Source organism: Schistocerca gregaria, unplaced genomic scaffold, assembly GCF_023897955.1.
Source record: "Schistocerca gregaria isolate iqSchGreg1 unplaced genomic scaffold, iqSchGreg1.2 ptg000570l, whole genome shotgun sequence".
NCBI lineage: Eukaryota > Metazoa > Arthropoda > Insecta > Orthoptera > Acrididae > Schistocerca > Schistocerca gregaria.
The window spans coordinates 185,534-211,291 of record NW_026061961.1 but is presented as its reverse complement, the minus strand read 5'-3'; the positions used below and the strand labels follow the sequence as shown (position 1 = coordinate 211,291).

General features: G+C 53.3%; 1 protein-coding gene and 46 non-coding genes across 47 annotated transcripts in view; all 47 read right to left on the bottom strand.

Annotated features, from left to right (window-relative positions):
- Nucleotides 1-25,758, bottom strand: part of LOC126315461 (uncharacterized) — a gene marked incomplete at its 3' end in the record, with an annotated part of 119,611 nt that overhangs the window by 10,144 nt on the left and 83,709 nt on the right. The window contains exon 7 of the mRNA XM_049992704.1: nt 24,516-24,686. Within this exon, the coding sequence (XP_049848661.1) occupies nt 24,516-24,686 (171 nt within the window). The remainder of the gene's footprint in view (nt 1-24,515; nt 24,687-25,758) is intronic.
- Nucleotides 93-164, bottom strand: Trnae-cuc (transfer RNA glutamic acid (anticodon CUC)). The gene has a single exon. It is a non-coding gene; the product is annotated as a tRNA-Glu (tRNA).
- On the bottom strand, nt 610-691 carry Trnal-uag (transfer RNA leucine (anticodon UAG)). The gene has a single exon. It is a non-coding gene; the product is annotated as a tRNA-Leu (tRNA).
- Trnah-gug (transfer RNA histidin (anticodon GUG)) lies at nt 1,145-1,216 on the bottom strand. Its single transcript has one exon. It is a non-coding gene; the product is annotated as a tRNA-His (tRNA).
- Trnae-cuc (transfer RNA glutamic acid (anticodon CUC)) lies at nt 1,603-1,674 on the bottom strand. The gene has a single exon. It is a non-coding gene; the product is annotated as a tRNA-Glu (tRNA).
- Trnal-uag (transfer RNA leucine (anticodon UAG)) lies at nt 2,120-2,201 on the bottom strand. The gene has a single exon. It is a non-coding gene; the product is annotated as a tRNA-Leu (tRNA).
- Trnah-gug (transfer RNA histidin (anticodon GUG)) lies at nt 2,655-2,726 on the bottom strand. Its single transcript has one exon. It is a non-coding gene; the product is annotated as a tRNA-His (tRNA).
- On the bottom strand, nt 3,113-3,184 carry Trnae-cuc (transfer RNA glutamic acid (anticodon CUC)). Its single transcript has one exon. It is a non-coding gene; the product is annotated as a tRNA-Glu (tRNA).
- On the bottom strand, nt 3,630-3,711 carry Trnal-uag (transfer RNA leucine (anticodon UAG)). Its single transcript has one exon. It is a non-coding gene; the product is annotated as a tRNA-Leu (tRNA).
- Trnah-gug (transfer RNA histidin (anticodon GUG)) lies at nt 4,165-4,236 on the bottom strand. Its single transcript has one exon. It is a non-coding gene; the product is annotated as a tRNA-His (tRNA).
- Nucleotides 4,629-4,700, bottom strand: Trnae-cuc (transfer RNA glutamic acid (anticodon CUC)). The gene has a single exon. It is a non-coding gene; the product is annotated as a tRNA-Glu (tRNA).
- On the bottom strand, nt 5,146-5,227 carry Trnal-uag (transfer RNA leucine (anticodon UAG)). The gene has a single exon. It is a non-coding gene; the product is annotated as a tRNA-Leu (tRNA).
- On the bottom strand, nt 5,681-5,752 carry Trnah-gug (transfer RNA histidin (anticodon GUG)). The gene has a single exon. It is a non-coding gene; the product is annotated as a tRNA-His (tRNA).
- Nucleotides 6,145-6,216, bottom strand: Trnae-cuc (transfer RNA glutamic acid (anticodon CUC)). The gene has a single exon. It is a non-coding gene; the product is annotated as a tRNA-Glu (tRNA).
- On the bottom strand, nt 6,662-6,743 carry Trnal-uag (transfer RNA leucine (anticodon UAG)). Its single transcript has one exon. It is a non-coding gene; the product is annotated as a tRNA-Leu (tRNA).
- Nucleotides 7,197-7,268, bottom strand: Trnah-gug (transfer RNA histidin (anticodon GUG)). The gene has a single exon. It is a non-coding gene; the product is annotated as a tRNA-His (tRNA).
- Nucleotides 7,660-7,731, bottom strand: Trnae-cuc (transfer RNA glutamic acid (anticodon CUC)). Its single transcript has one exon. It is a non-coding gene; the product is annotated as a tRNA-Glu (tRNA).
- Nucleotides 8,177-8,258, bottom strand: Trnal-uag (transfer RNA leucine (anticodon UAG)). Its single transcript has one exon. It is a non-coding gene; the product is annotated as a tRNA-Leu (tRNA).
- Trnah-gug (transfer RNA histidin (anticodon GUG)) lies at nt 8,712-8,783 on the bottom strand. Its single transcript has one exon. It is a non-coding gene; the product is annotated as a tRNA-His (tRNA).
- On the bottom strand, nt 9,170-9,241 carry Trnae-cuc (transfer RNA glutamic acid (anticodon CUC)). The gene has a single exon. It is a non-coding gene; the product is annotated as a tRNA-Glu (tRNA).
- Nucleotides 9,687-9,768, bottom strand: Trnal-uag (transfer RNA leucine (anticodon UAG)). Its single transcript has one exon. It is a non-coding gene; the product is annotated as a tRNA-Leu (tRNA).
- Trnah-gug (transfer RNA histidin (anticodon GUG)) lies at nt 10,222-10,293 on the bottom strand. Its single transcript has one exon. It is a non-coding gene; the product is annotated as a tRNA-His (tRNA).
- Nucleotides 10,686-10,757, bottom strand: Trnae-cuc (transfer RNA glutamic acid (anticodon CUC)). Its single transcript has one exon. It is a non-coding gene; the product is annotated as a tRNA-Glu (tRNA).
- On the bottom strand, nt 11,203-11,284 carry Trnal-uag (transfer RNA leucine (anticodon UAG)). The gene has a single exon. It is a non-coding gene; the product is annotated as a tRNA-Leu (tRNA).
- On the bottom strand, nt 11,738-11,809 carry Trnah-gug (transfer RNA histidin (anticodon GUG)). Its single transcript has one exon. It is a non-coding gene; the product is annotated as a tRNA-His (tRNA).
- Nucleotides 12,201-12,272, bottom strand: Trnae-cuc (transfer RNA glutamic acid (anticodon CUC)). Its single transcript has one exon. It is a non-coding gene; the product is annotated as a tRNA-Glu (tRNA).
- On the bottom strand, nt 12,718-12,799 carry Trnal-uag (transfer RNA leucine (anticodon UAG)). Its single transcript has one exon. It is a non-coding gene; the product is annotated as a tRNA-Leu (tRNA).
- Nucleotides 13,253-13,324, bottom strand: Trnah-gug (transfer RNA histidin (anticodon GUG)). Its single transcript has one exon. It is a non-coding gene; the product is annotated as a tRNA-His (tRNA).
- Nucleotides 13,717-13,788, bottom strand: Trnae-cuc (transfer RNA glutamic acid (anticodon CUC)). Its single transcript has one exon. It is a non-coding gene; the product is annotated as a tRNA-Glu (tRNA).
- Trnal-uag (transfer RNA leucine (anticodon UAG)) lies at nt 14,234-14,315 on the bottom strand. The gene has a single exon. It is a non-coding gene; the product is annotated as a tRNA-Leu (tRNA).
- Nucleotides 14,769-14,840, bottom strand: Trnah-gug (transfer RNA histidin (anticodon GUG)). Its single transcript has one exon. It is a non-coding gene; the product is annotated as a tRNA-His (tRNA).
- On the bottom strand, nt 15,227-15,298 carry Trnae-cuc (transfer RNA glutamic acid (anticodon CUC)). The gene has a single exon. It is a non-coding gene; the product is annotated as a tRNA-Glu (tRNA).
- Trnal-uag (transfer RNA leucine (anticodon UAG)) lies at nt 15,744-15,825 on the bottom strand. The gene has a single exon. It is a non-coding gene; the product is annotated as a tRNA-Leu (tRNA).
- Nucleotides 16,279-16,350, bottom strand: Trnah-gug (transfer RNA histidin (anticodon GUG)). Its single transcript has one exon. It is a non-coding gene; the product is annotated as a tRNA-His (tRNA).
- Trnae-cuc (transfer RNA glutamic acid (anticodon CUC)) lies at nt 16,737-16,808 on the bottom strand. Its single transcript has one exon. It is a non-coding gene; the product is annotated as a tRNA-Glu (tRNA).
- On the bottom strand, nt 17,254-17,335 carry Trnal-uag (transfer RNA leucine (anticodon UAG)). Its single transcript has one exon. It is a non-coding gene; the product is annotated as a tRNA-Leu (tRNA).
- On the bottom strand, nt 17,789-17,860 carry Trnah-gug (transfer RNA histidin (anticodon GUG)). The gene has a single exon. It is a non-coding gene; the product is annotated as a tRNA-His (tRNA).
- Trnae-cuc (transfer RNA glutamic acid (anticodon CUC)) lies at nt 18,247-18,318 on the bottom strand. The gene has a single exon. It is a non-coding gene; the product is annotated as a tRNA-Glu (tRNA).
- Nucleotides 18,764-18,845, bottom strand: Trnal-uag (transfer RNA leucine (anticodon UAG)). The gene has a single exon. It is a non-coding gene; the product is annotated as a tRNA-Leu (tRNA).
- On the bottom strand, nt 19,299-19,370 carry Trnah-gug (transfer RNA histidin (anticodon GUG)). The gene has a single exon. It is a non-coding gene; the product is annotated as a tRNA-His (tRNA).
- Nucleotides 19,757-19,828, bottom strand: Trnae-cuc (transfer RNA glutamic acid (anticodon CUC)). Its single transcript has one exon. It is a non-coding gene; the product is annotated as a tRNA-Glu (tRNA).
- On the bottom strand, nt 20,274-20,355 carry Trnal-uag (transfer RNA leucine (anticodon UAG)). The gene has a single exon. It is a non-coding gene; the product is annotated as a tRNA-Leu (tRNA).
- Nucleotides 20,809-20,880, bottom strand: Trnah-gug (transfer RNA histidin (anticodon GUG)). Its single transcript has one exon. It is a non-coding gene; the product is annotated as a tRNA-His (tRNA).
- On the bottom strand, nt 21,267-21,338 carry Trnae-cuc (transfer RNA glutamic acid (anticodon CUC)). Its single transcript has one exon. It is a non-coding gene; the product is annotated as a tRNA-Glu (tRNA).
- On the bottom strand, nt 21,784-21,865 carry Trnal-uag (transfer RNA leucine (anticodon UAG)). The gene has a single exon. It is a non-coding gene; the product is annotated as a tRNA-Leu (tRNA).
- On the bottom strand, nt 22,319-22,390 carry Trnah-gug (transfer RNA histidin (anticodon GUG)). Its single transcript has one exon. It is a non-coding gene; the product is annotated as a tRNA-His (tRNA).
- Nucleotides 22,777-22,848, bottom strand: Trnae-cuc (transfer RNA glutamic acid (anticodon CUC)). Its single transcript has one exon. It is a non-coding gene; the product is annotated as a tRNA-Glu (tRNA).

Sequence of the window (25,758 nt, the reverse complement as noted above, 5' to 3'; positions counted from 1 at the left end):
CATACTTAACGTGGCTTTGTGCACGCGTCAGCGTAGCGTCAGTCGAGCAAAGTCGAGACAAGTCGCATAAGAGGAGCAACAAAAACGCGCACATCCGGTACCGGGAATCGAACCCGGGCCTCCTGGGTGAGAGCCAGGTATCCTAGCCACTAGACCACACCGGATAACGACGGCAGCGCTCCTCCAGCGAACGCAGCAGCAACCCACGGTTAATCGACGACAAGTGTAAAAAAATCCACTCTCGCGCGTTATAGAGCGGCGTGCTCCGGACGCATTTCGTGGAGACGAACGCCAGCAATGATGAGAGCAAAAGGCGCCTACAAATCCTGTCGTTGCACCACGCACTGTTCTACGACAATTCACGAAACAGACGCTCACGCCTTGTTGTGCCGTTTTCTTTGCGGGCAATGAGTGCAGCTGTCTACGACACAGGCTACATTACACGTTTGGCACCTGTGGGTTTGGAACCCACGCCTCCGAAGAGACTGGTGCCTGATACCAGCGCCTGAGACCGCTCGGCCACGCTACCTACACAACACGCGCGTCACAAGAGCTGCGTCCTACCCCACGAGAACACACCGCATCGGCACAAAAATGAGACGTCAAAATTGGCAACGGTGGGATTCGAACCCACGCCTCCGAAGAGACTGGTGCCTAAAACCAGCGCCTTAGACCGCTCGGCCACGTTACCGTTGCAGCAGCACCGGCAAAACGTTTCATTTGTACTACAAAGGTCACTTCGAAATGGAAGTATCTTGGCAATCGCCGTGCCATGTCCACTGGAAGCATCTCTTTAGGCCGTCCACAACAAGAAAATGCCGTGCCCGCCGTATGGTAGCGACGCCACTTGTCTGTAGCTGTCGCAGTTAAGGAGACAGCATCAAGAGACGTTTTCGTGCCGTGACCATGTTTCGAAACCTGGGCTTTCCGTAACCACTAAAGTATCATAGCTGTACCTGTCGGGCGGAGCTAGAATGTTCCATGTAACAGACATATGTGAGCTCAAGAAGGTTGCACTTGTGATGAAGTGGTAGTACGGACTGCGGCCTGCGGAACACGAGTGAAAAACCAAGGAAGCACTGTGATTTCGGGTACTCGTGCACTATCGTCAATGCAACGGCAGCAAGGAGAAACTTTCAAAAATTGCCGTGACCAGGATTCGAACCTGGGTTATTGCGGCCACAACGCAATGTCCTAACCACTAGACGATCACGGCCATGGCCACGGAGGCGCCCACGGAAGCAGCTGGCTGGAATGCAAGTGTCGATACACAGCAAAGCCTAGGCCAAGGTGTACGCCACAGCAGTGGCAGACACGATCTCCATCACATGCATGCGAGCAAATGAACGTGCCTGCGCTGTCAGTACACTAACTACAGTGGTTAGCTGCATCCACCTCCGTGGCAATGTGTTGCAGACCTCCAAGCCTCTTGACAACAGGTACCGGTATGTGGCTGGATAACAAGTGGATAGACGCCGCATCTCTCTCGCCGTCAGGTGTTGCAACGAATCATACTTAACGTGGCTTTGTGCACGCGTCAGCGTAGCGTCAGTCGAGCAAAGTCGAGACAAGTCGCATAAGAGGAGCAACAAAAACGCGCACTTCCGGTACCGGGAATCGAACCCGGGCCTCCTGGGTGAGAGCCAGGTATCCTAGCCACTAGACCACACCGGATAACGACGGCAGCGCTCCTCCAGCGAACGCAGCAGCAACCCACGGTTAATCGACGACAAGTGTAAAAAAATCCACTCTCGCGCGTTATAGAGCGGCGTGCTCCGGACGCATTTCGTGGAGACGAACGCCAGCAATGATGAGAGCAAAAGGCGCCTACAAATCCTGTCGTTGCACCACGCACTGTTCTACGACAATTCACGAAACAGACGCTCACGCCTTGTTGTGCCGTTTTCTTTGCGGGCAATGAGTGCAGCTGTCTACGACACAGGCTACATTACACGTTTGGCACCTGTGGGTTTGGAACCCACGCCTCCGAAGAGACTGGTGCCTGATACCAGCGCCTGAGACCGCTCGGCCACGCTACCTACACAACACGCGCGTCACAAGAGCTGCGTCCTACCCCACGAGAACACACCGCATCGGCACAAAAATGAGACGTCAAAATTGGCAACGGTGGGATTCGAACCCACGCCTCCGAAGAGACTGGTGCCTAAAACCAGCGCCTTAGACCGCTCGGCCACGTTACCGTTGGAGCAGCAGCGGCAAAACGTTTCATTTGTACTACAAAGGTCACTTCGAAATGGAAGTATCTTGGCAATCGCCGTGCCATGTCCACTGGAAGCATCTCTTTAGGCCGTCCACAACAAGAAAATGCCGTGCCCGCCGTATGGTAGCGACGCCACTTGTCTGTAGCTGTCGCAGTTAAGGAGACAGCATCAAGAGACGTTTTCGTGCCGTGACCATGTTTCGAAACCTGGGCTTTCCGTAACCACTAAAGTATCATAGCTGTACCTGTCGGGCGGAGCTAGAATGTTCCATGTAACAGACATATGTGAGCTCAAGAAGGTTGCACTTGTGATGAAGTGGTAGTACGGACTGCGGCCTGCGGAACACGAGTGAAAAACCAAGGAAGCACTGTGATTTCGGGTACTCGTGCACTATCGTCAATGCAACGGCAGCAAGGAGAAACTTTCAAAAATTGCCGTGACCAGGATTCGAACCTGGGTTATTGCGGCCACAACGCAATGTCCTAACCACTAGACGATCACGGCCATGGCCACGGAGGCGCCCACGGAAGCAGCTGGCTGGAATGCAAGTGTCGATACACAGCAAAGCCTAGGCCAAGGTGTACGCCACAGCAGTGGCAGACACGATCTCCATCACATGCATGCGAGCAAATGAACGTGCCTGCGCTGTCAGTACACTAACTACAGTGGTTAGCTGCATCCACCTCCGTGGCAATGTGTTGCAGACCTCCAAGCCTCTTGACAACAGGTACCGGTATGTGGCTGGATAACAAGTGGATAGACGCCGCATCTCTCTCGCCGTCAGGTGTTGCAACGAATCATACTTAACGTGGCTTTGTGCACGCGTCAGCGTAGCGTCAGTCGAGCAAAGTCGAGACAAGTCGCATAAGAGGAGCAACAAAAACGCGCACTTCCGGTACCGGGAATCGAACCCGGGCCTCCTGGGTGAGAGCCAGGTATCCTAGCCACTAGACCACACCGGATAACGACGGCAGCGCTCCTCCAGCGAACGCAGCAGCAACCCACGGTTAATCGACGACAAGTGTAAAAAAATCCACTCTCGCGCGTTATAGAGCGGCGTGCTCCGGACGCATTTCGTGGAGACGAACGCCAGCAATGATGAGAGCAAAAGGCGCCTACAAATCCTGTCGTTGCACCACGCACTGTTCTACGACAATTCACGAAACAGACGCTCACGCCTTGTTGTGCCGTTTTCTTTGCGGGCAATGAGTGCAGCTGTCTACGACACAGGCTACATTACACGTTTGGCACCTGTGGGTTTGGAACCCACGCCTCCGAAGAGACTGGTGCCTGATACCAGCGCCTGAGACCGCTCGGCCACGCTACCTACACAACACGCGCGTCACAAGAGCTGCGTCCTACCCCACGAGAACACACCGCATCGGCACAAAAATGAGACGTCAAAATTGGCAACGGTGGGATTCGAACCCACGCCTCCGAAGAGACTGGTGCCTAAAACCAGCGCCTTAGACCGCTCGGCCACGTTACCGTTGCAGCAGCACCGGCAAAACGTTTCATTTGTACTACAAAGGTCACTTCGAAATGGAAGTATCTTGGCAATCGCCGTGCCATGTCCACTGGAAGCATCTCTTTAGGCCGTCCACAACAAGAAAATGCCGTGCCCGCCGTATGGTAGCGACGCCACTTGTCTGTAGCTGTCGCAGTTAAGGAGACAGCATCAAGAGACGTTTTCGTGCCGTGACCATGTTTCGAAACCTGGGCTTTCCGTAACCACTAAAGTATCATAGCTGTACCTGTCGGGCGGAGCTAGAATGTTCCATGTAACAGACATATGTGAGCTCAAGAAGGTTGCACTTGTGATGAAGTGGTAGTACGGACTGCGGCCTGCGGAACACGAGTGAAAAACCAAGGAAGCACTGTGATTTCGGGTACTCGTGCACTATCGTCAATGCAACGGCAGCAAGGAGAAACTTTCAAAAATTGCCGTGACCAGGATTCGAACCTGGGTTATTGCGGCCACAACGCAATGTCCTAACCACTAGACGATCACGGCCATGGCCACGGAGGCGCCCACGGAAGCAGCTGGCTGGAATGCAAGTGTCGATACACAGCAAAGCCTAAGCCTAGGCCAAGGTGTACGCCACAGCAGTGGCAGACACGGTCTCCATCACATGCATGCGAGCTAATGAACGTGCCTGCGCTGTCAGTACACTAACTACAGTGGTTAGCTGCATCCACCTCCGTGGCAATGTGTTGCAGACCTCCAAGCCTCTTGACAACAGGTACCGGTATGTGGCTGGATAACAAGTGGATAGACGCCGCATCTCTCTCGCCGTCAGGTGTTGCAACGAATCATACTTAACGTGGCTTTGTGCACGCGTCAGCGTAGCGTCAGTCGAGCAAAGTCGAGACAAGTCGCATAAGAGGAGCAACAAAAACGCGCACTTCCGGTACCGGGAATCGAACCCGGGCCTCCTGGGTGAGAGCCAGGTATCCTAGCCACTAGACCACACCGGATAACGACGGCAGCGCTCCTCCAGCGAACGCAGCAGCAACCCACGGTTAATCGACGACAAGTGTAAAAAAATCCACTCTCGCGCGTTATAGAGCGGCGTGCTCCGGACGCATTTCGTGGAGACGAACGCCAGCAATGATGAGAGCAAAAGGCGCCTACAAATCCTGTCGTTGCACCACGCACTGTTCTACGACAATTCACGAAACAGACGCTCACGCCTTGTTGTGCCGTTTTCTTTGCGGGCAATGAGTGCAGCTGTCTACGACACAGGCTACATTACACGTTTGGCACCTGTGGGTTTGGAACCCACGCCTCCGAAGAGACTGGTGCCTGATACCAGCGCCTGAGACCGCTCGGCCACGCTACCTACACAACACGCGCGTCACAAGAGCTGCGTCCTACCCCACGAGAACACACCGCATCGGCACAAAAATGAGACGTCAAAATTGGCAACGGTGGGATTCGAACCCACGCCTCCGAAGAGACTGGTGCCTAAAACCAGCGCCTTAGACCGCTCGGCCACGTTACCGTTGGAGCAGCAGCGGCAAAACGTTTCATTTGTACTACAAAGGTCACTTCGAAATGGAAGTATCTTGGCAATCGCCGTGCCATGTCCACTGGAAGCATCTCTTTAGGCCGTCCACAACAAGAAAATGCCGTGCCCGCCGTATGGTAGCGACGCCACTTGTCTGTAGCTGTCGCAGTTAAGGAGACAGCATCAAGAGACGTTTTCGTGCCGTGACCATGTTTCGAAACCTGGGCTTTCCGTAACCACTAAAGTATCATAGCTGTACCTGTCGGGCGGAGCTAGAATGTTCCATGTAACAGACATATGTGAGCTCAAGAAGGTTGCACTTGTGATGAAGTGGTAGTACGGACTGCGGCCTGCGGAACACGAGTGAAAAACCAAGGAAGCACTGTGATTTCGGGTACTCGTGCACTATCGTCAATGCAACGGCAGCAAGGAGAAACTTTCAAAAATTGCCGTGACCAGGATTCGAACCTGGGTTATTGCGGCCACAACGCAATGTCCTAACCACTAGACGATCACGGCCATGGCCACGGAGGCGCCCACGGAAGCAGCTGGCTGGAATGCAAGTGTCGATACACAGCAAAGCCTAAGCCTAGGCCAAGGTGTACGCCACAGCAGTGGCAGACACGGTCTCCATCACATGCATGCGAGCTAATGAACGTGCCTGCGCTGTCAGTACACTAACTACAGTGGTTAGCTGCATCCACCTCCGTGGCAATGTGTTGCAGACCTCCAAGCCTCTTGACAACAGGTACCGGTATGTGGCTGGATAACAAGTGGATAGACGCCGCATCTCTCTCGCCGTCAGGTGTTGCAACGAATCATACTTAACGTGGCTTTGTGCACGCGTCAGCGTAGCGTCAGTCGAGCAAAGTCGAGACAAGTCGCATAAGAGGAGCAACAAAAACGCGCACTTCCGGTACCGGGAATCGAACCCGGGCCTCCTGGGTGAGAGCCAGGTATCCTAGCCACTAGACCACACCGGATAACGACGGCAGCGCTCCTCCAGCGAACGCAGCAGCAACCCACGGTTAATCGACGACAAGTGTAAAAAAATCCACTCTCGCGCGTTATAGAGCGGCGTGCTCCGGACGCATTTCGTGGAGACGAACGCCAGCAATGATGAGAGCAAAAGGCGCCTACAAATCCTGTCGTTGCACCACGCACTGTTCTACGACAATTCACGAAACAGACGCTCACGCCTTGTTGTGCCGTTTTCTTTGCGGGCAATGAGTGCAGCTGTCTACGACACAGGCTACATTACACGTTTGGCACCTGTGGGTTTGGAACCCACGCCTCCGAAGAGACTGGTGCCTGATACCAGCGCCTGAGACCGCTCGGCCACGCTACCTACACAACACGCGCGTCACAAGAGCTGCGTCCTACCCCACGAGAACACACCGCATCGGCACAAAAATGAGACGTCAAAATTGGCAACGGTGGGATTCGAACCCACGCCTCCGAAGAGACTGGTGCCTAAAACCAGCGCCTTAGACCGCTCGGCCACGTTACCGTTGGAGCAGCAGCGGCAAAACGTTTCATTTGTACTACAAAGGTCACTTCGAAATGGAAGTATCTTGGCAATCGCCGTGCCATGTCCACTGGAAGCATCTCTTTAGGCCGTCCACAACAAGAAAATGCCGTGCCCGCCGTATGGTAGCGACGCCACTTGTCTGTAGCTGTCGCAGTTAAGGAGACAGCATCAAGAGACGTTTTCGTGCCGTGACCATGTTTCGAAACCTGGGCTTTCCGTAACCACTAAAGTATCATAGCTGTACCTGTCGGGCGGAGCTAGAATGTTCCATGTAACAGACATATGTGAGCTCAAGAAGGTTGCACTTGTGATGAAGTGGTAGTACGGACTGCGGCCTGCGGAACACGAGTGAAAAACCAAGGAAGCACTGTGATTTCGGGTACTCGTGCACTATCGTCAATGCAACGGCAGCAAGGAGAAACTTTCAAAAATTGCCGTGACCAGGATTCGAACCTGGGTTATTGCGGCCACAACGCAATGTCCTAACCACTAGACGATCACGGCCATGGCCACGGAGGCGCCCACGGAAGCAGCTGGCTGGAATGCAAGTGTCGATACACAGCAAAGCCTAAGCCTAGGCCAAGGTGTACGCCACAGCAGTGGCAGACACGGTCTCCATCACATGCATGCGAGCTAATGAACGTGCCTGCGCTGTCAGTACACTAACTACAGTGGTTAGCTGCATCCACCTCCGTGGCAATGTGTTGCAGACCTCCAAGCCTCTTGACAACAGGTACCGGTATGTGGCTGGATAACAAGTGGATAGACGCCCATCTCTCTCGCCGTCAGGTGTTGCAACGAATCATACTTAACGTGGCTTTGTGCACGCGTCAGCGTAGCGTCAGTCGAGCAAAGTCGAGACAAGTCGCATAAGAGGAGCAACAAAAACGCGCACTTCCGGTACCGGGAATCGAACCCGGGCCTCCTGGGTGAGAGCCAGGTATCCTAGCCACTAGACCACACCGGATAACGACGGCAGCGCTCCTCCAGCGAACGCAGCAGCAACCCACGGTTAATCGACGACAAGTGTAAAAAAATCCACTCTCTCGCGTTATAGAGCGGCGTGCTCCGGACGCATTTCGTGGAGACGAACGCCAGCAATGATGAGAGCAAAAGGCGCCTACAAATCCTGTCGTTGCACCACGCACTGTTCTACGACAATTCACGAAACAGACGCTCACGCCTTGTTGTGCCGTTTTCTTTGCGGGCAATGAGTGCAGCTGTCTACGACACAGGCAACATTACACGTTTGGCACCTGTGGGTTTGGAACCCACGCCTCCAAAGAGACTGGTGCCTGATACCAGCGCCTTAGACCGCTCGGCCACGCTACCTACACAACACGCGCGTCACAAGAGCTGCGTCCTACCCCACGAGAACACACCGCATCGGCACAAAAATGAGACGTCAAAATTGGCAACGGTGGGATTCGAACCCACGCCTCCGAAGAGACTGGTGCCTAAAACCAGCGCCTTAGACCGCTCGGCCACGTTACCGTTGGAGCAGCAGCGGCAAAACGTTTCATTTGTACTACAAAGGTCACTTCGAAATGGAAGTATCTTGGCAATCGCCGTGCCATGTCCACTGGAAGCATCTCTTTAGGCCGTCCACAACAAGAAAATGCCGTGCCCGCCGTATGGTAGCGACGCCACTTGTCTGTAGCTGTCGCAGTTAAGGAGACAGCATCAAGAGACGTTTTCGTGCCGTGACCATGTTTCGAAACCTGGGCTTTCCGTAACCACTAAAGTATCATAGCTGTACCTGTCGGGCGGAGCTAGAATGTTCCATGTAACAGACATATGTGAGCTCAAGAAGGTTGCACTTGTGATGAAGTGGTAGTACGGACTGCGGCCTGCGGAACACGAGTGAAAAACCAAGGAAGCACTGTGATTTCGGGTACTCGTGCACTATCGTCAATGCAACGGCAGCAAGGAGAAACTTTCAAAAATTGCCGTGACCAGGATTCGAACCTGGGTTATTGCGGCCACAACGCAATGTCCTAACCACTAGACGATCACGGCCATGGCCACGGAGGCGCCCACGGAAGCAGCTGGCTGGAATGCAAGTGTCGATACACAGCAAAGCCTAGGCCAAGGTGTACGCCACAGCAGTGGCAGACACGATCTCCATCACATGCATGCGAGCAAATGAACGTGCCTGCGCTGTCAGTACACTAACTACAGTGGTTAGCTGCATCCACCTCCGTGGCAATGTGTTGCAGACCTCCAAGCCTCTTGACAACAGGTACCGGTATGTGGCTGGATAACAAGTGGATAGACGCCGCATCTCTCTCGCCGTCAGGTGTTGCAACGAATCATACTTAACGTGGCTTTGTGCACGCGTCAGCGTAGCGTCAGTCGAGCAAAGTCGAGACAAGTCGCATAAGAGGAGCAACAAAAACGCGCACTTCCGGTACCGGGAATCGAACCCGGGCCTCCTGGGTGAGAGCCAGGTATCCTAGCCACTAGACCACACCGGATAACGACGGCAGCGCTCCTCCAGCGAACGCAGCAGCAACCCACGGTTAATCGACGACAAGTGTAAAAAAATCCACTCTCGCGCGTTATAGAGCGGCGTGCTCCGGACGCATTTCGTGGAGACGAACGCCAGCAATGATGAGAGCAAAAGGCGCCTACAAATCCTGTCGTTGCACCACGCACTGTTCTACGACAATTCACGAAACAGACGCTCACGCCTTGTTGTGCCGTTTTCTTTGCGGGCAATGAGTGCAGCTGTCTACGACACAGGCTACATTACACGTTTGGCACCTGTGGGTTTGGAACCCACGCCTCCGAAGAGACTGGTGCCTGATACCAGCGCCTGAGACCGCTCGGCCACGCTACCTACACAACACGCGCGTCACAAGAGCTGCGTCCTACCCCACGAGAACACACCGCATCGGCACAAAAATGAGACGTCAAAATTGGCAACGGTGGGATTCGAACCCACGCCTCCGAAGAGACTGGTGCCTAAAACCAGCGCCTTAGACCGCTCGGCCACGTTACCGTTGGAGCAGCAGCGGCAAAACGTTTCATTTGTACTACAAAGGTCACTTCGAAATGGAAGTATCTTGGCAATCGCCGTGCCATGTCCACTGGAAGCATCTCTTTAGGCCGTCCACAACAAGAAAATGCCGTGCCCGCCGTATGGTAGCGACGCCACTTGTCTGTAGCTGTCGCAGTTAAGGAGACAGCATCAAGAGACGTTTTCGTGCCGTGACCATGTTTCGAAACCTGGGCTTTCCGTAACCACTAAAGTATCATAGCTGTACCTGTCGGGCGGAGCTAGAATGTTCCATGTAACAGACATATGTGAGCTCAAGAAGGTTGCACTTGTGATGAAGTGGTAGTACGGACTGCGGCCTGCGGAACACGAGTGAAAAACCAAGGAAGCACTGTGATTTCGGGTACTCGTGCACTATCGTCAATGCAACGGCAGCAAGGAGAAACTTTCAAAAATTGCCGTGACCAGGATTCGAACCTGGGTTATTGCGGCCACAACGCAATGTCCTAACCACTAGACGATCACGGCCATGGCCACGGAGGCGCCCACGGAAGCAGCTGGCTGGAATGCAAGTGTCGATACACAGCAAAGCCTAAGCCTAGGCCAAGGTGTACGCCACAGCAGTGGCAGACACGGTCTCCATCACATGCATGCGAGCTAATGAACGTGCCTGCGCTGTCAGTACACTAACTACAGTGGTTAGCTGCATCCACCTCCGTGGCAATGTGTTGCAGACCTCCAAGCCTCTTGACAACAGGTACCGGTATGTGGCTGGATAACAAGTGGATAGACGCCGCATCTCTCTCGCCGTCAGGTGTTGCAACGAATCATACTTAACGTGGCTTTGTGCACGCGTCAGCGTAGCGTCAGTCGAGCAAAGTCGAGACAAGTCGCATAAGAGGAGCAACAAAAACGCGCACTTCCGGTACCGGGAATCGAACCCGGGCCTCCTGGGTGAGAGCCAGGTATCCTAGCCACTAGACCACACCGGATAACGACGGCAGCGCTCCTCCAGCGAACGCAGCAGCAACCCACGGTTAATCGACGACAAGTGTAAAAAAATCCACTCTCGCGCGTTATAGAGCGGCGTGCTCCGGACGCATTTCGTGGAGACGAACGCCAGCAATGATGAGAGCAAAAGGCGCCTACAAATCCTGTCGTTGCACCACGCACTGTTCTACGACAATTCACGAAACAGACGCTCACGCCTTGTTGTGCCGTTTTCTTTGCGGGCAATGAGTGCAGCTGTCTACGACACAGGCTACATTACACGTTTGGCACCTGTGGGTTTGGAACCCACGCCTCCGAAGAGACTGGTGCCTGATACCAGCGCCTGAGACCGCTCGGCCACGCTACCTACACAACACGCGCGTCACAAGAGCTGCGTCCTACCCCACGAGAACACACCGCATCGGCACAAAAATGAGACGTCAAAATTGGCAACGGTGGGATTCGAACCCACGCCTCCGAAGAGACTGGTGCCTAAAACCAGCGCCTTAGACCGCTCGGCCACGTTACCGTTGGAGCAGCAGCGGCAAAACGTTTCATTTGTACTACAAAGGTCACTTCGAAATGGAAGTATCTTGGCAATCGCCGTGCCATGTCCACTGGAAGCATCTCTTTAGGCCGTCCACAACAAGAAAATGCCGTGCCCGCCGTATGGTAGCGACGCCACTTGTCTGTAGCTGTCGCAGTTAAGGAGACAGCATCAAGAGACGTTTTCGTGCCGTGACCATGTTTCGAAACCTGGGCTTTCCGTAACCACTAAAGTATCATAGCTGTACCTGTCGGGCGGAGCTAGAATGTTCCATGTAACAGACATATGTGAGCTCAAGAAGGTTGCACTTGTGATGAAGTGGTAGTACGGACTGCGGCCTGCGGAACACGAGTGAAAAACCAAGGAAGCACTGTGATTTCGGGTACTCGTGCACTATCGTCAATGCAACGGCAGCAAGGAGAAACTTTCAAAAATTGCCGTGACCAGGATTCGAACCTGGGTTATTGCGGCCACAACGCAATGTCCTAACCACTAGACGATCACGGCCATGGCCACGGAGGCGCCCACGGAAGCAGCTGGCTGGAATGCAAGTGTCGATACACAGCAAAGCCTAAGCCTAGGCCAAGGTGTACGCCACAGCAGTGGCAGACACGGTCTCCATCACATGCATGCGAGCTAATGAACGTGCCTGCGCTGTCAGTACACTAACTACAGTGGTTAGCTGCATCCACCTCCGTGGCAATGTGTTGCAGACCTCCAAGCCTCTTGACAACAGGTACCGGTATGTGGCTGGATAACAAGTGGATAGACGCCCATCTCTCTCGCCGTCAGGTGTTGCAACGAATCATACTTAACGTGGCTTTGTGCACGCGTCAGCGTAGCGTCAGTCGAGCAAAGTCGAGACAAGTCGCATAAGAGGAGCAACAAAAACGCGCACTTCCGGTACCGGGAATCGAACCCGGGCCTCCTGGGTGAGAGCCAGGTATCCTAGCCACTAGACCACACCGGATAACGACGGCAGCGCTCCTCCAGCGAACGCAGCAGCAACCCACGGTTAATCGACGACAAGTGTAAAAAAATCCACTCTCTCGCGTTATAGAGCGGCGTGCTCCGGACGCATTTCGTGGAGACGAACGCCAGCAATGATGAGAGCAAAAGGCGCCTACAAATCCTGTCGTTGCACCACGCACTGTTCTACGACAATTCACGAAACAGACGCTCACGCCTTGTTGTGCCGTTTTCTTTGCGGGCAATGAGTGCAGCTGTCTACGACACAGGCTACATTACACGTTTGGCACCTGTGGGTTTGGAACCCACGCCTCCGAAGAGACTGGTGCCTGATACCAGCGCCTGAGACCGCTCGGCCACGCTACCTACACAACACGCGCGTCACAAGAGCTGCGTCCTACCCCACGAGAACACACCGCATCGGCACAAAAATGAGACGTCAAAATTGGCAACGGTGGGATTCGAACCCACGCCTCCGAAGAGACTGGTGCCTAAAACCAGCGCCTTAGACCGCTCGGCCACGTTACCGTTGGAGCAGCAGCGGCAAAACGTTTCATTTGTACTACAAAGGTCACTTCGAAATGGAAGTATCTTGGCAATCGCCGTGCCATGTCCACTGGAAGCATCTCTTTAGGCCGTCCACAACAAGAAAATGCCGTGCCCGCCGTATGGTAGCGACGCCACTTGTCTGTAGCTGTCGCAGTTAAGGAGACAGCATCAAGAGACGTTTTCGTGCCGTGACCATGTTTCGAAACCTGGGCTTTCCGTAACCACTAAAGTATCATAGCTGTACCTGTCGGGCGGAGCTAGAATGTTCCATGTAACAGACATATGTGAGCTCAAGAAGGTTGCACTTGTGATGAAGTGGTAGTACGGACTGCGGCCTGCGGAACACGAGTGAAAAACCAAGGAAGCACTGTGATTTCGGGTACTCGTGCACTATCGTCAATGCAACGGCAGCAAGGAGAAACTTTCAAAAATTGCCGTGACCAGGATTCGAACCTGGGTTATTGCGGCCACAACGCAATGTCCTAACCACTAGACGATCACGGCCATGGCCACGGAGGCGCCCACGGAAGCAGCTGGCTGGAATGCAAGTGTCGATACACAGCAAAGCCTAAGCCTAGGCCAAGGTGTACGCCACAGCAGTGGCAGACACGATCTCCATCACATGCATGCGAGCAAATGAACGTGCCTGCGCTGTCAGTACACTAACTACAGTGGTTAGCTGCATCCACCTCCGTGGCAATGTGTTGCAGACCTCCAAGCCTCTTGACAACAGGTACCGGTATGTGGCTGGATAACAAGTGGATAGACGCCGCATCTCTCTCGCCGTCAGGTGTTGCAACGAATCATACTTAACGTGGCTTTGTGCACGCGTCAGCGTAGCGTCAGTCGAGCAAAGTCGAGACAAGTCGCATAAGAGGAGCAACAAAAACGCGCACTTCCGGTACCGGGAATCGAACCCGGGCCTCCTGGGTGAGAGCCAGGTATCCTAGCCACTAGACCACACCGGATAACGACGGCAGCGCTCCTCCAGCGAACGCAGCAGCAACCCACGGTTAATCGACGACAAGTGTAAAAAAATCCACTCTCGCGCGTTATAGAGCGGCGTGCTCCGGACGCATTTCGTGGAGACGAACGCCAGCAATGATGAGAGCAAAAGGCGCCTACAAATCCTGTCGTTGCACCACGCACTGTTCTACGACAATTCACGAAACAGACGCTCACGCCTTGTTGTGCCGTTTTCTTTGCGGGCAATGAGTGCAGCTGTCTACGACACAGGCTACATTACACGTTTGGCACCTGTGGGTTTAGAACCCACGCCTCCGAAGAGACTGGTGCCTGATACCAGCGCCTGAGACCGCTCGGCCACGCTACCTACACAACACGCGCGTCACAAGAGCTGCGTCCTACCCCACGAGAACACACCGCATCGGCACAAAAATGAGACGTCAAAATTGGCAACGGTGGGATTCGAACCCACGCCTCCGAAGAGACTGGTGCCTAAAACCAGCGCCTTAGACCGCTCGGCCACGTTACCGTTGCAGCAGCACCGGCAAAACGTTTCATTTGTACTACAAAGGTCACTTCGAAATGGAAGTATCTTGGCAATCGCCGTGCCATGTCCACTGCAAGCATCTCTTTAGGCCGTCCACAACAAGAAAATGCCGTGCCCGCCGTATGGTAGCGACGCCACTTGTCTGTAGCTGTCGCAGTTAAGGAGACAGCATCAAGAGACGTTTTCGTGCCGTGACCATGTTTCGAAACCTGGGCTTTCCGTAACCACTAAAGTATCATAGCTGTACCTGTCAGGCGGAGCTAGAATGTTCCATGTAACAGACATATGTGAGCTCAAGAAGATTGCACTTGTGATGAAGTGGTAGTACGGACTGCGGCCTGCGGAACACGAGTGAAAAACCAAGGAAGCACTGTGATTTCGGGTACTCGTGCACTATCGTCAATGCAATGGCAGCAAGGAAAAACTTTCAAAAATTGCCGTGACCAGGATTCGAACCTGGGTTATTGCGGCCACAACGCAATGTCCTAACCACTAGACGATCACGGCCATGGCCACGGAGGCGCCCACGGAAGCAGCTGGCTGGAATGCAAGTGTCGATACACAGCAAAGCCTAGGCCAAGGTGTACGCCACAGCAGTGGCAGACACGATCTCCATCACATGCATGCGAGCAAATGAACGTGCCTGCGCTGTCAGTACACTAACTACAGTGGTTAGCTGCATCCACCTCCGTGGCAATGTGTTGCAGACCTCCAAGCCTCTTGACAACAGGTACCGGTATGTGGCTGGATAACAAGTGGATAGACGCCGCATCTCTCTCGCCGTCAGGTGTTGCAACGAATCATACTTAACGTGGCTTTGTGCACGCGTCAGCGTAGCGTCAGTCGAGCAAAGTCGAGACAAGTCGCATAAGAGGAGCAACAAAAACGCGCACTTCCGGTACCGGGAATCGAACCCGGGCCTCCTGGGTGAGAGCCAGGTATCCTAGCCACTAGACCACACCGGATAACGACGGCAGCGCTCCTCCAGCGAACGCAGCAGCAACCCACGGTTAATCGACGACAAGTGTAAAAAAATCCACTCTCGCGCGTTATAGAGCGGCGTGCTCCGGACGCATTTCGTGGAGACGAACGCCAGCAATGATGAGAGCAAAAGGCGCCTACAAATCCTGTCGTTGCACCACGCACTGTTCTACGACAATTCACGAAACAGACGCTCACGCCTTGTTGTGCCGTTTTCTTTGCGGGCAATGAGTGCAGCTGTCTACGACACAGGCTACATTACACGTTTGGCACCTGTGGGTTTGGAACCCACGCCTCCGAAGAGACTGGTGCCTGATACCAGCGCCTGAGACCGCTCGGCCACGCTACCTACACAACACGCGCGTCACAAGAGCTGCGTCCTACCCCACGAGAACACACCGCATCGGCACAAAAATGAGACGTCAAAATTGGCAACGGTGGGATTCGAACCCACGCCTCCGAAGAGACTGGTGCCTAAAACCAGCGCCTTAGACCGCTCGGCCACGTTACCGTTGCAGCAGCACCGGCAAAACGTTTCATTTGTACTACAAAGGTCACTTCGAAATGGAAGTATCTTGGCAATCGCCGTGCCATGTCCACTGCAAGCATCTCTTTAGGCCGTCCACAACAAGAAAATGCCGTGCCCGCCGTATGGTAGCGACGCCACTTGTCTGTAGCTGTCGCAGTTAAGGAGACAGCATCAAGAGACGTTTTCGTGCCGTGACCATGTTTCGAAACCTGGGCTTTCCGTAACCACTAAAGTATCATAGCTGTACCTGTCAGGCGGAGCTAGAATGTTCCATGTAACAGACATATGTGAGCTCAAGAAGATTGCACTTGTGATGAAGTGGTAGTACGGACTGCGGCCTGCGGAACACGAGTGAAAAACCAAGGAAGCACTGTGATTTCGGGTACTCGTGCACTATCGTCAATGCAATGGCAGCAAGGAAAAACTTTCAAAAATTGCCGTGACCAGGATTCGAACCTGGGTTATTGCGGCCACAACGCAATGTCCTAACCACTAGACGATCACGGCCATGGCCACGGAGGCGCCCACGGAAGCAGCTGGCTGGAATGCAAGTGTCGATACACAGCAAAGCCTAGGCCAAGGTGTACGCCACAGCAGTGGCAGACACGATCTCCATCACATGCATGCGAGCAAATGAACGTGCCTGCGCTGTCAGTACACTAACTACAGTGGTTAGCTGCATCCACCTCCGTGGCAATGTGTTGCAGACCTCCAAGCCTCTTGACAACAGGTACCGGTATGTGGCTGGATAACAAGTGGATAGACGCCGCATCTCTCTCGCCGTCAGGTGTTGCAACGAATCATACTTAACGTGGCTTTGTGCACGCGTCAGCGTAGCGTCAGTCGAGCAAAGTCGAGACAAGTCGCATAAGAGGAGCAACAAAAACGCGCACTTCCGGTACCGGGAATCGAACCCGGGCCTCCTGGGTGAGAGCCAGGTATCCTAGCCACTAGACCACACCGGATAACGACGGCAGCGCTCCTCCAGCGAACGCAGCAGCAACCCACGGTTAATCGACGACAAGTGTAAAAAAATCCACTCTCGCGCGTTATAGAGCGGCGTGCTCCGGACGCATTTCGTGGAGACGAACGCCAGCAATGATGAGAGCAAAAGGCGCCTACAAATCCTGTCGTTGCACCACGCACTGTTCTACGACAATTCACGAAACAGACGCTCACGCCTTGTTGTGCCGTTTTCTTTGCGGGCAATGAGTGCAGCTGTCTACGACACAGGCTACATTACACGTTTGGCACCTGTGGGTTTAGAACCCACGCCTCCGAAGAGACTGGTGCCTGATACCAGCGCCTGAGACCGCTCGGCCACGCTACCTACACAACACGCGCGTCACAAGAGCTGCGTCCTACCCCACGAGAACACACCGCATCGGCACAAAAATGAGACGTCAAAATTGGCAACGGTGGGATTCGAACCCACGCCTCCGAAGAGACTGGTGCCTAAAACCAGCGCCTTAGACCGCTCGGCCACGTTACCGTTGCAGCAGCACCGGCAAAACGTTTCATTTGTACTACAAAGGTCACTTCGAAATGGAAGTATCTTGGCAATCGCCGTGCCATGTCCACTGCAAGCATCTCTTTAGGCCGTCCACAACAAGAAAATGCCGTGCCCGCCGTATGGTAGCGACGCCACTTGTCTGTAGCTGTCGCAGTTAAGGAGACAGCATCAAGAGACGTTTTCGTGCCGTGACCATGTTTCGAAACCTGGGCTTTCCGTAACCACTAAAGTATCATAGCTGTACCTGTCAGGCGGAGCTAGAATGTTCCATGTAACAGACATATGTGAGCTCAAGAAGATTGCACTTGTGATGAAGTGGTAGTACGGACTGCGGCCTGCGGAACACGAGTGAAAAACCAAGGAAGCACTGTGATTTCGGGTACTCGTGCACTATCGTCAATGCAATGGCAGCAAGGAAAAACTTTCAAAAATTGCCGTGACCAGGATTCGAACCTGGGTTATTGCGGCCACAACGCAATGTCCTAACCACTAGACGATCACGGCCATGGCCACGGAGGCGCCCACGGAAGCAGCTGGCTGGAATGCAAGTGTCGATACACAGCAAAGCCTAGGCCAAGGTGTACGCCACAGCAGTGGCAGACACGATCTCCATCACATGCATGCGAGCAAATGAACGTGCCTGCGCTGTCAGTACACTAACTACAGTGGTTAGCTGCATCCACCTCCGTGGCAATGTGTTGCAGACCTCCAAGCCTCTTGACAACAGGTACCGGTATGTGGCTGGATAACAAGTGGATAGACGCCGCATCTCTCTCGCCGTCAGGTGTTGCAACGAATCATACTTAACGTGGCTTTGTGCACGCGTCAGCGTAGCGTCAGTCGAGCAAAGTCGAGACAAGTCGCATAAGAGGAGCAACAAAAACGCGCACTTCCGGTACCGGGAATCGAACCCGGGCCTCCTGGGTGAGAGCCAGGTATCCTAGCCACTAGACCACACCGGATAACGACGGCAGCGCTCCTCCAGCGAACGCAGCAGCAACCCACGGTTAATCGACGACAAGTGTAAAAAAATCCACTCTCGCGCGTTATAGAGCGGCGTGCTCCGGACGCATTTCGTGGAGACGAACGCCAGCAATGATGAGAGCAAAAGGCGCCTACAAATCCTGTCGTTGCACCACGCACTGTTCTACGACAATTCACGAAACAGACGCTCACGCCTTGTTGTGCCGTTTTCTTTGCGGGCAATGAGTGCAGCTGTCTACGACACAGGCTACATTACACGTTTGGCACCTGTGGGTTTGGAACCCACGCCTCCGAAGAGACTGGTGCCTGATACCAGCGCCTGAGACCGCTCGGCCACGCTACCTACACAACACGCGCGTCACAAGAGCTGCGTCCTACCCCACGAGAACACACCGCATCGGCACAAAAATGAGACGTCAAAATTGGCAACGGTGGGATTCGAACCCACGCCTCCGAAGAGACTGGTGCCTAAAACCAGCGCCTTAGACCGCTCGGCCACGTTACCGTTGCAGCAGCACCGGCAAAACGTTTCATTTGTACTACAAAGGTCACTTCGAAATGGAAGTATCTTGGCAATCGCCGTGCCATGTCCACTGCAAGCATCTCTTTAGGCCGTCCACAACAAGAAAATGCCGTGCCCGCCGTATGGTAGCGACGCCACTTGTCTGTAGCTGTCGCAGTTAAGGAGACAGCATCAAGAGACGTTTTCGTGCCGTGACCATGTTTCGAAACCTGGGCTTTCCGTAACCACTAAAGTATCATAGCTGTACCTGTCAGGCGGAGCTAGAATGTTCCATGTAACAGACATATGTGAGCTCAAGAAGATTGCACTTGTGATGAAGTGGTAGTACGGACTGCGGCCTGCGGAACACGAGTGAAAAACCAAGGAAGCACTGTGATTTCGGGTACTCGTGCACTATCGTCAATGCAATGGCAGCAAGGAAAAACTTTCAAAAATTGCCGTGACCAGGATTCGAACCTGGGTTATTGCGGCCACAACGCAATGTCCTAACCACTAGACGATCACGGCCATGGCCACGGAGGCGCCCACGGAAGCAGCTGGCTGGAATGCAAGTGTCGATACACAGCAAAGCCTAGGCCAAGGTGTACGCCACAGCAGTGGCAGACACGATCTCCATCACATGCATGCGAGCAAATGAACGTGCCTGCGCTGTCAGTACACTAACTACAGTGGTTAGCTGCATCCACCTCCGTGGCAATGTGTTGCAGACCTCCAAGCCTCTTGACAACAGGTACCGGTATGTGGCTGGATAACAAGTGGATAGACGCCGCATCTCTCTCGCCGTCAGGTGTTGCAACGAATCATACTTAACGTGGCTTTGTGCACGCGTCAGCGTAGCGTCAGTCGAGCAAAGTCGAGACAAGTCGCATAAGAGGAGCAACAAAAACGCGCACTTCCGGTACCGGGAATCGAACCCGGGCCTCCTGGGTGAGAGCCAGGTATCCTAGCCACTAGACCACACCGGATAACGACGGCAGCGCTCCTCCAGCGAACGCAGCAGCAACCCACGGTTAATCGACGACAAGTGTAAAAAAATCCACTCTCGCGCGTTATAGAGCGGCGTGCTCCGGACGCATTTCGTGGAGACGAACGCCAGCAATGATGAGAGCAAAAGGCGCCTACAAATCCTGTCGTTGCACCACGCACTGTTCTACGACAATTCACGAAACAGACGCTCACGCCTTGTTGTGCCGTTTTCTTTGCGGGCAATGAGTGCAGCTGTCTACGACACAGGCTACATTACACGTTTGGCACCTGTGGGTTTGGAACCCACGCCTCCGAAGAGACTGGTGCCTGATACCAGCGCCTGAGACCGCTCGGCCACGCTACCTACACAACACGCGCGTCACAAGAGCTGCGTCCTACCCCACGAGAACACACCGCATCGGCACAAAAATGAGACGTCAAAATTGGCAACGGTGGGATTCGAACCCACGCCTCCGAAGAGACTGGTGCCTAAAACCAGCGCCTTAGACCGCTCGGCCACGTTACCGTTGCAGCAGCACCGGCAAAACGTTTCATTTGTACTACAAAGGTCACTTCGAAATGGAAGTATCTTGGCAATCGCCGTGCCATGTCCACTGGAAGCATCTCTTTAGGCCGTCCACAACAAGAAAATGCCGTGCCCGCCGTATGGTAGCGACGCCACTTGTCTGTAGCTGTCGCAGTTAAGGAGACAGCATCAAGAGACGTTTTCGTGCCGTGACCATGTTTCGAAACCTGGGCTTTCCGTAACCACTAAAGTATCATAGCTGTACCTGTCAGGCGGAGCTAGAATGTTCCATGTAACAGACATATGTGAGCTCAAGAAGATTGCACTTGTGATGAAGTGGTAGTACGGACTGCGGCCTGCGGAACACGAGTGAAAAACCAAGGAAGCACTGTGATTTCGGGTACTCGTGCACTATCGTCAATGCAATGGCAGCAAGGAAAAACTTTCAAAAATTGCCGTGACCAGGATTCGAACCTGGGTTATTGCGGCCACAACGCAATGTCCTAACCACTAGACGATCACGGCCATGGCCACGGAGGCGCCCACGGAAGCAGCTGGCTGGAATGCAAGTGTCGATACACAGCAAAGCCTAGGCCAAGGTGTACGCCACAGCAGTGGCAGACACGATCTCCATCACATGCATGCGAGCAAATGAACGTGCCTGCGCTGTCAGTACACTAACTACAGTGGTTAGCTGCATCCACCTCCGTGGCAATGTGTTGCAGACCTCCAAGCCTCTTGACAACAGGTACCGGTATGTGGCTGGATAACAAGTGGATAGACGCCGCATCTCTCTCGCCGTCAGGTGTTGCAACGAATCATACTTAACGTGGCTTTGTGCACGCGTCAGCGTAGCGTCAGTCGAGCAAAGTCGAGACAAGTCGCATAAGAGGAGCAACAAAAACGCGCACTTCCGGTACCGGGAATCGAACCCGGGCCTCCTGGGTGAGAGCCAGGTATCCTAGCCACTAGACCACACCGGATAACGACGGCAGCGCTCCTCCAGCGAACGCAGCAGCAACCCACGGTTAATCGACGACAAGTGTAAAAAAATCCACTCTCGCGCGTTATAGAGCGGCGTGCTCCGGACGCATTTCGTGGAGACGAACGCCAGCAATGATGAGAGCAAAAGGCGCCTACAAATCCTGTCGTTGCACCACGCACTGTTCTACGACAATTCACGAAACAGACGCTCACGCCTTGTTGTGCCGTTTTCTTTGCGGGCAAAGAGTGCAGCTGTCTACGACACAGGCTACATTACACGTTTGGCACCTGTGGGTTTGGAACCCACGCCTCCGAAGAGACTGGTGCCTGATACCAGCGCCTGAGACCGCTCGGCCACGCTACCTACACAACACGCGCGTCACAAGAGCTGCGTCCTACCCCACGAGAACACACCGCATCGGCACAAAAATGAGACTTCAAAATTGGCAACGGTGGGATTCGAACCCACGCCTCCGAAGAGACTGGTGCCTAAAACCAGCGCCTTAGACCGCTCGGCCACGTTACCGTTGCAGCAGCACCGGCAAAACGTTTCATTTGTACTACAAAGGTCACTTCGAAATGGAAGTATCTTGGCAATCGCCGTGCCATGTCCACTGGAAGCATCTCTTTAGGCCGTCCACAACAAGAAAATGCCGTGCCCGCCGTATGGTAGCGACGCCACTTGTCTGTAGCTGTCGCAGTTAAGGAGACAGCATCAAGAGACGTTTTCGTGCCGTGACCATGTTTCGAAACCTGGGCTTTCCGTAACCACTAAAGTATCATAGCTGTACCTGTCAGGCGGAGCTAGAATGTTCCATGTAACAGACATATGTGAGCTCAAGAAGATTGCACTTGTGATGAAGTGGTAGTACGGACTGCGGCCTGCGGAACACGAGTGAAAAACCAAGGAAGCACTGTGATTTCGGGTACTCGTGCACTATCGTCAATGCAATGGCAGCAAGGAAAAACTTTCAAAAATTGCCGTGACCAGGATTCGAACCTGGGTTATTGCGGCCACAACGCAATGTCCTAACCACTAGACGATCACGGCCATGGCCACGGAGGCGCCCACGGAAGCAGCTGGCTGGAATGCAAGTGTCGATACACAGCAAAGCCTAGGCCAAGGTGTACGCCACAGCAGTGGCAGACACGATCTCCATCACATGCATGCGAGCAAATGAACGTGCCTGCGCTGTCAGTACACTAACTACAGTGGTTAGCTGCATCCACCTCCGTGGCAATGTGTTGCAGACCTCCAAGCCTCTTGACAACAGGTACCGGTATGTGGCTGGATAACAAGTGGATAGACGCCGCATCTCTCTCGCCGTCAGGTGTTGCAACGAATCATACTTAACGTGGCTTTGTGCACGCGTCAGCGTAGCGTCAGTCGAGCAAAGTCGAGACAAGTCGCATAAGAGGAGCAACAAAAACGCGCACTTCCGGTACCGGGAATCGAACCCGGGCCTCCTGGGTGAGAGCCAGGTATCCTAGCCACTAGACCACACCGGATAACGACGGCAGCGCTCCTCCAGCGAACGCAGCAGCAACCCACGGTTAATCGACGACAAGTGTAAAAAAATCCACTCTCGCGCGTTATAGAGCGGCGTGCTCCGGACGCATTTCGTGGAGACGAACGCCAGCAATGATGAGAGCAAAAGGCGCCTACAAATCCTGTCGTTGCACCACGCACTGTTCTACGACAATTCACGAAACAGACGCTCACGCCTTGTTGTGCCGTTTTCTTTGCGGGCAATGAGTGCAGCTGTCTACGACACAGGCTACATTACACGTTTGGCACCTGTGGGTTTGGAACCCACGCCTCCGAAGAGACTGGTTGCTGATACCAGCGCCTGAGACCGCTCGGCCACGCTACCTACACAACACGCGCGTCACAAGAGCTGCGTCCTACCCCACGAGAACACACCGCATCGGCACAAAAATGAGACGTCAAAATTGGCAACTTTTTTTTTTTTTCTTTTTTTTTTTATATTATTTATATTTTATTTTTTTTGTGGGCCTCCCATCTCCCCTTATAGCCCGTCCTTTCGCTCTCCAAATAACGCCTTCGTCGGCGAGCTTCTCAGCTATAGTTAGTGCTGTTGCCAGATGTAACTTAAACGAAAACCAACGTTGACCAAAGCAAAATGAAAAGTAAGCCTCCTTCCTCTGAGGCATTGTTGGTGAAAGGGTTAACGGAAAGGTGTGGATCTTCACGGAAATCAAAGTAAACATGCGATTGCTCGTGAAGCGGAAAATAAAGAACAACTATATATTACTTTCGGAAATCAGTCAAAGAAAAATCCATTCAGCACACAAAGCAAGACGCCATCCAGCAATGGAGAAATCAATTAACACGGACGCTCACCGTGAAAAAATGGAAAAAAAAATGTGATGTTCACTCCAAAGAAACAAGAAAGAAAAGAAATAATGCAATTCAATTAAGAAAAGCACACTAGCAATCCTGACCAAACTAAAAGCAAGTAAACACAACGAAATGTCCTCGCAGCATCACGATCCCATACCATAACATGGCAGAGTGGAAAACAAGAGGAAAATAAAGAAAGGAAAACAAAAATCCTCGCATAACACTATATACGAGGCAATTCCCAAGGGAGAAATGTCTCCCGATTACGTTATATTTTTCGTTCCTTATACTGAATATACATGCATCGCTAAACGAACACTCTCACTATCACGTCACAGTTTTAAGCTGGAAAGTGTAAAATTAATTAAGTCGACATCGGTAAGGAGCAAAAGCATGCGCCAAAGCGACATGCAAAAAATTTGCAAAAGTCATAACATAATCAGTATGAACATGGTACTTGCCGTGCTCAGTCCATAAGTAGGTGAGAAAATCCAAACGATCCGTCAGTTTGAGACAAAAGAGTGAATAAATTGTATGGCCGAGTAACCATATCGTGGCATTGCGTTTGGTGGATGGAAACGCCTTACACTGAGGTACGATTGCATCTGCCACTGTCACCTGCGCTGTAGACACCCTATTGACGAGACGAATCATATCCCGAGCAGTGTCCCACACAGCACGGAACCGACGGCACACGAAACGATGTTGAATGGTATCTTCGACATGGCACTCTTCGCATGCAGGGGACGGACTCAGATGAATAGAGTGCAGTTTAGCATTTGTAGGAATCGTGCCATTGACCACTTTATACCACGTTGCTCTGACAGGTGCAGGAAGCACGGGGGAGGTGATGTTGCGCCAAACTGTCCGCCAGTCAGTGCGCGGTAGGCGGTACTCCCACTTGTTTCTGGCCGGTAATCCCCGCAGAGCACGGACAATGTCGCCCACACGGCCCCCGCTGGAGCCACTATGCGCAAGATAACTGCCGTTAAAATAAAAAAGCCGCACGTAATTCAGCGCAAAGGGTATGTGGCTGACAGAGACCGGAGCAACTACGGAAGGTGGGCGGTATTGGGTGAACAACCTGACCGTGGCACTGCTGGTGCCTTTCTCCAATACGGCCGTAGTCCGTTTGAGGAGGAGCGCCGCGCATTTGGCGGAAAAATCCACCAGACCGAGTCCCCCATCGGCCGGATGTAAGGTGCAGGTGGCTAACGAAACCTTGAAAATGTCCCCTTTCCATAGGAGCCAGTAGACGGCCTGTTTAATAGCGCGATCTAGAAGCTTAGGAACCGGGAGAACCTGTGCCAAATACCACGCTCGAGCTAAGATGGTAGTGTTAATGAGATGCACCTTGTCATGGAGCGCCAAATGTCGGGCCGCATGAATTTTAACAACCGCCCTAACGGTGTGTAAGACGGGACGCCAATTCAGAGCCTCCATGCGCTGAGGATTATCAGATAAAATAACCCCCAGGACTTTGTGCTGCTGCACAACACTGAACCAATTTCGACGCACATGGCTCATGCGTGGAGTAAGAGGCAGCAAAACCGTCTTGTGAACATTCACAACGGCCCCCGTCGCCTTCTCAAACAGCCGGAGAACAGAGTACAGGGTATCAACATCAGCCGGCCGACCCAAGAACACCCCAAGATCGTCGGCATAAGCCCGACAAGTGAGGCGATCTTCCCCAAGTTGGATCCCGGGACACTCGCGGCAGATAGACCGCAGCAGCGGGTCGAGCGCCAAAGCGTAAAGTGTCATTGACAACGGGCAACCCTGTCTGACCGAGCGAGTTAGACGTATAGGCTGACTGAGGGACCCATTGACCATGACACTCGACGTGGCATTGCGCAAAAAACCCTGAACCGTGTGCGTAAACTTACGGCCAAAGCCCATTGCAACCATGACACGCCGCAAATAGGCATGGCCAACCCTGTCAAACGCATTCTGGAAATCGATCAACATAATGGCTGCCGACCGAACTCTGTTGCCGCGTACAAAACCGATACAGTCCCTATAGGCCAGAACGGCGTCAAAAATATTCCTGTCAC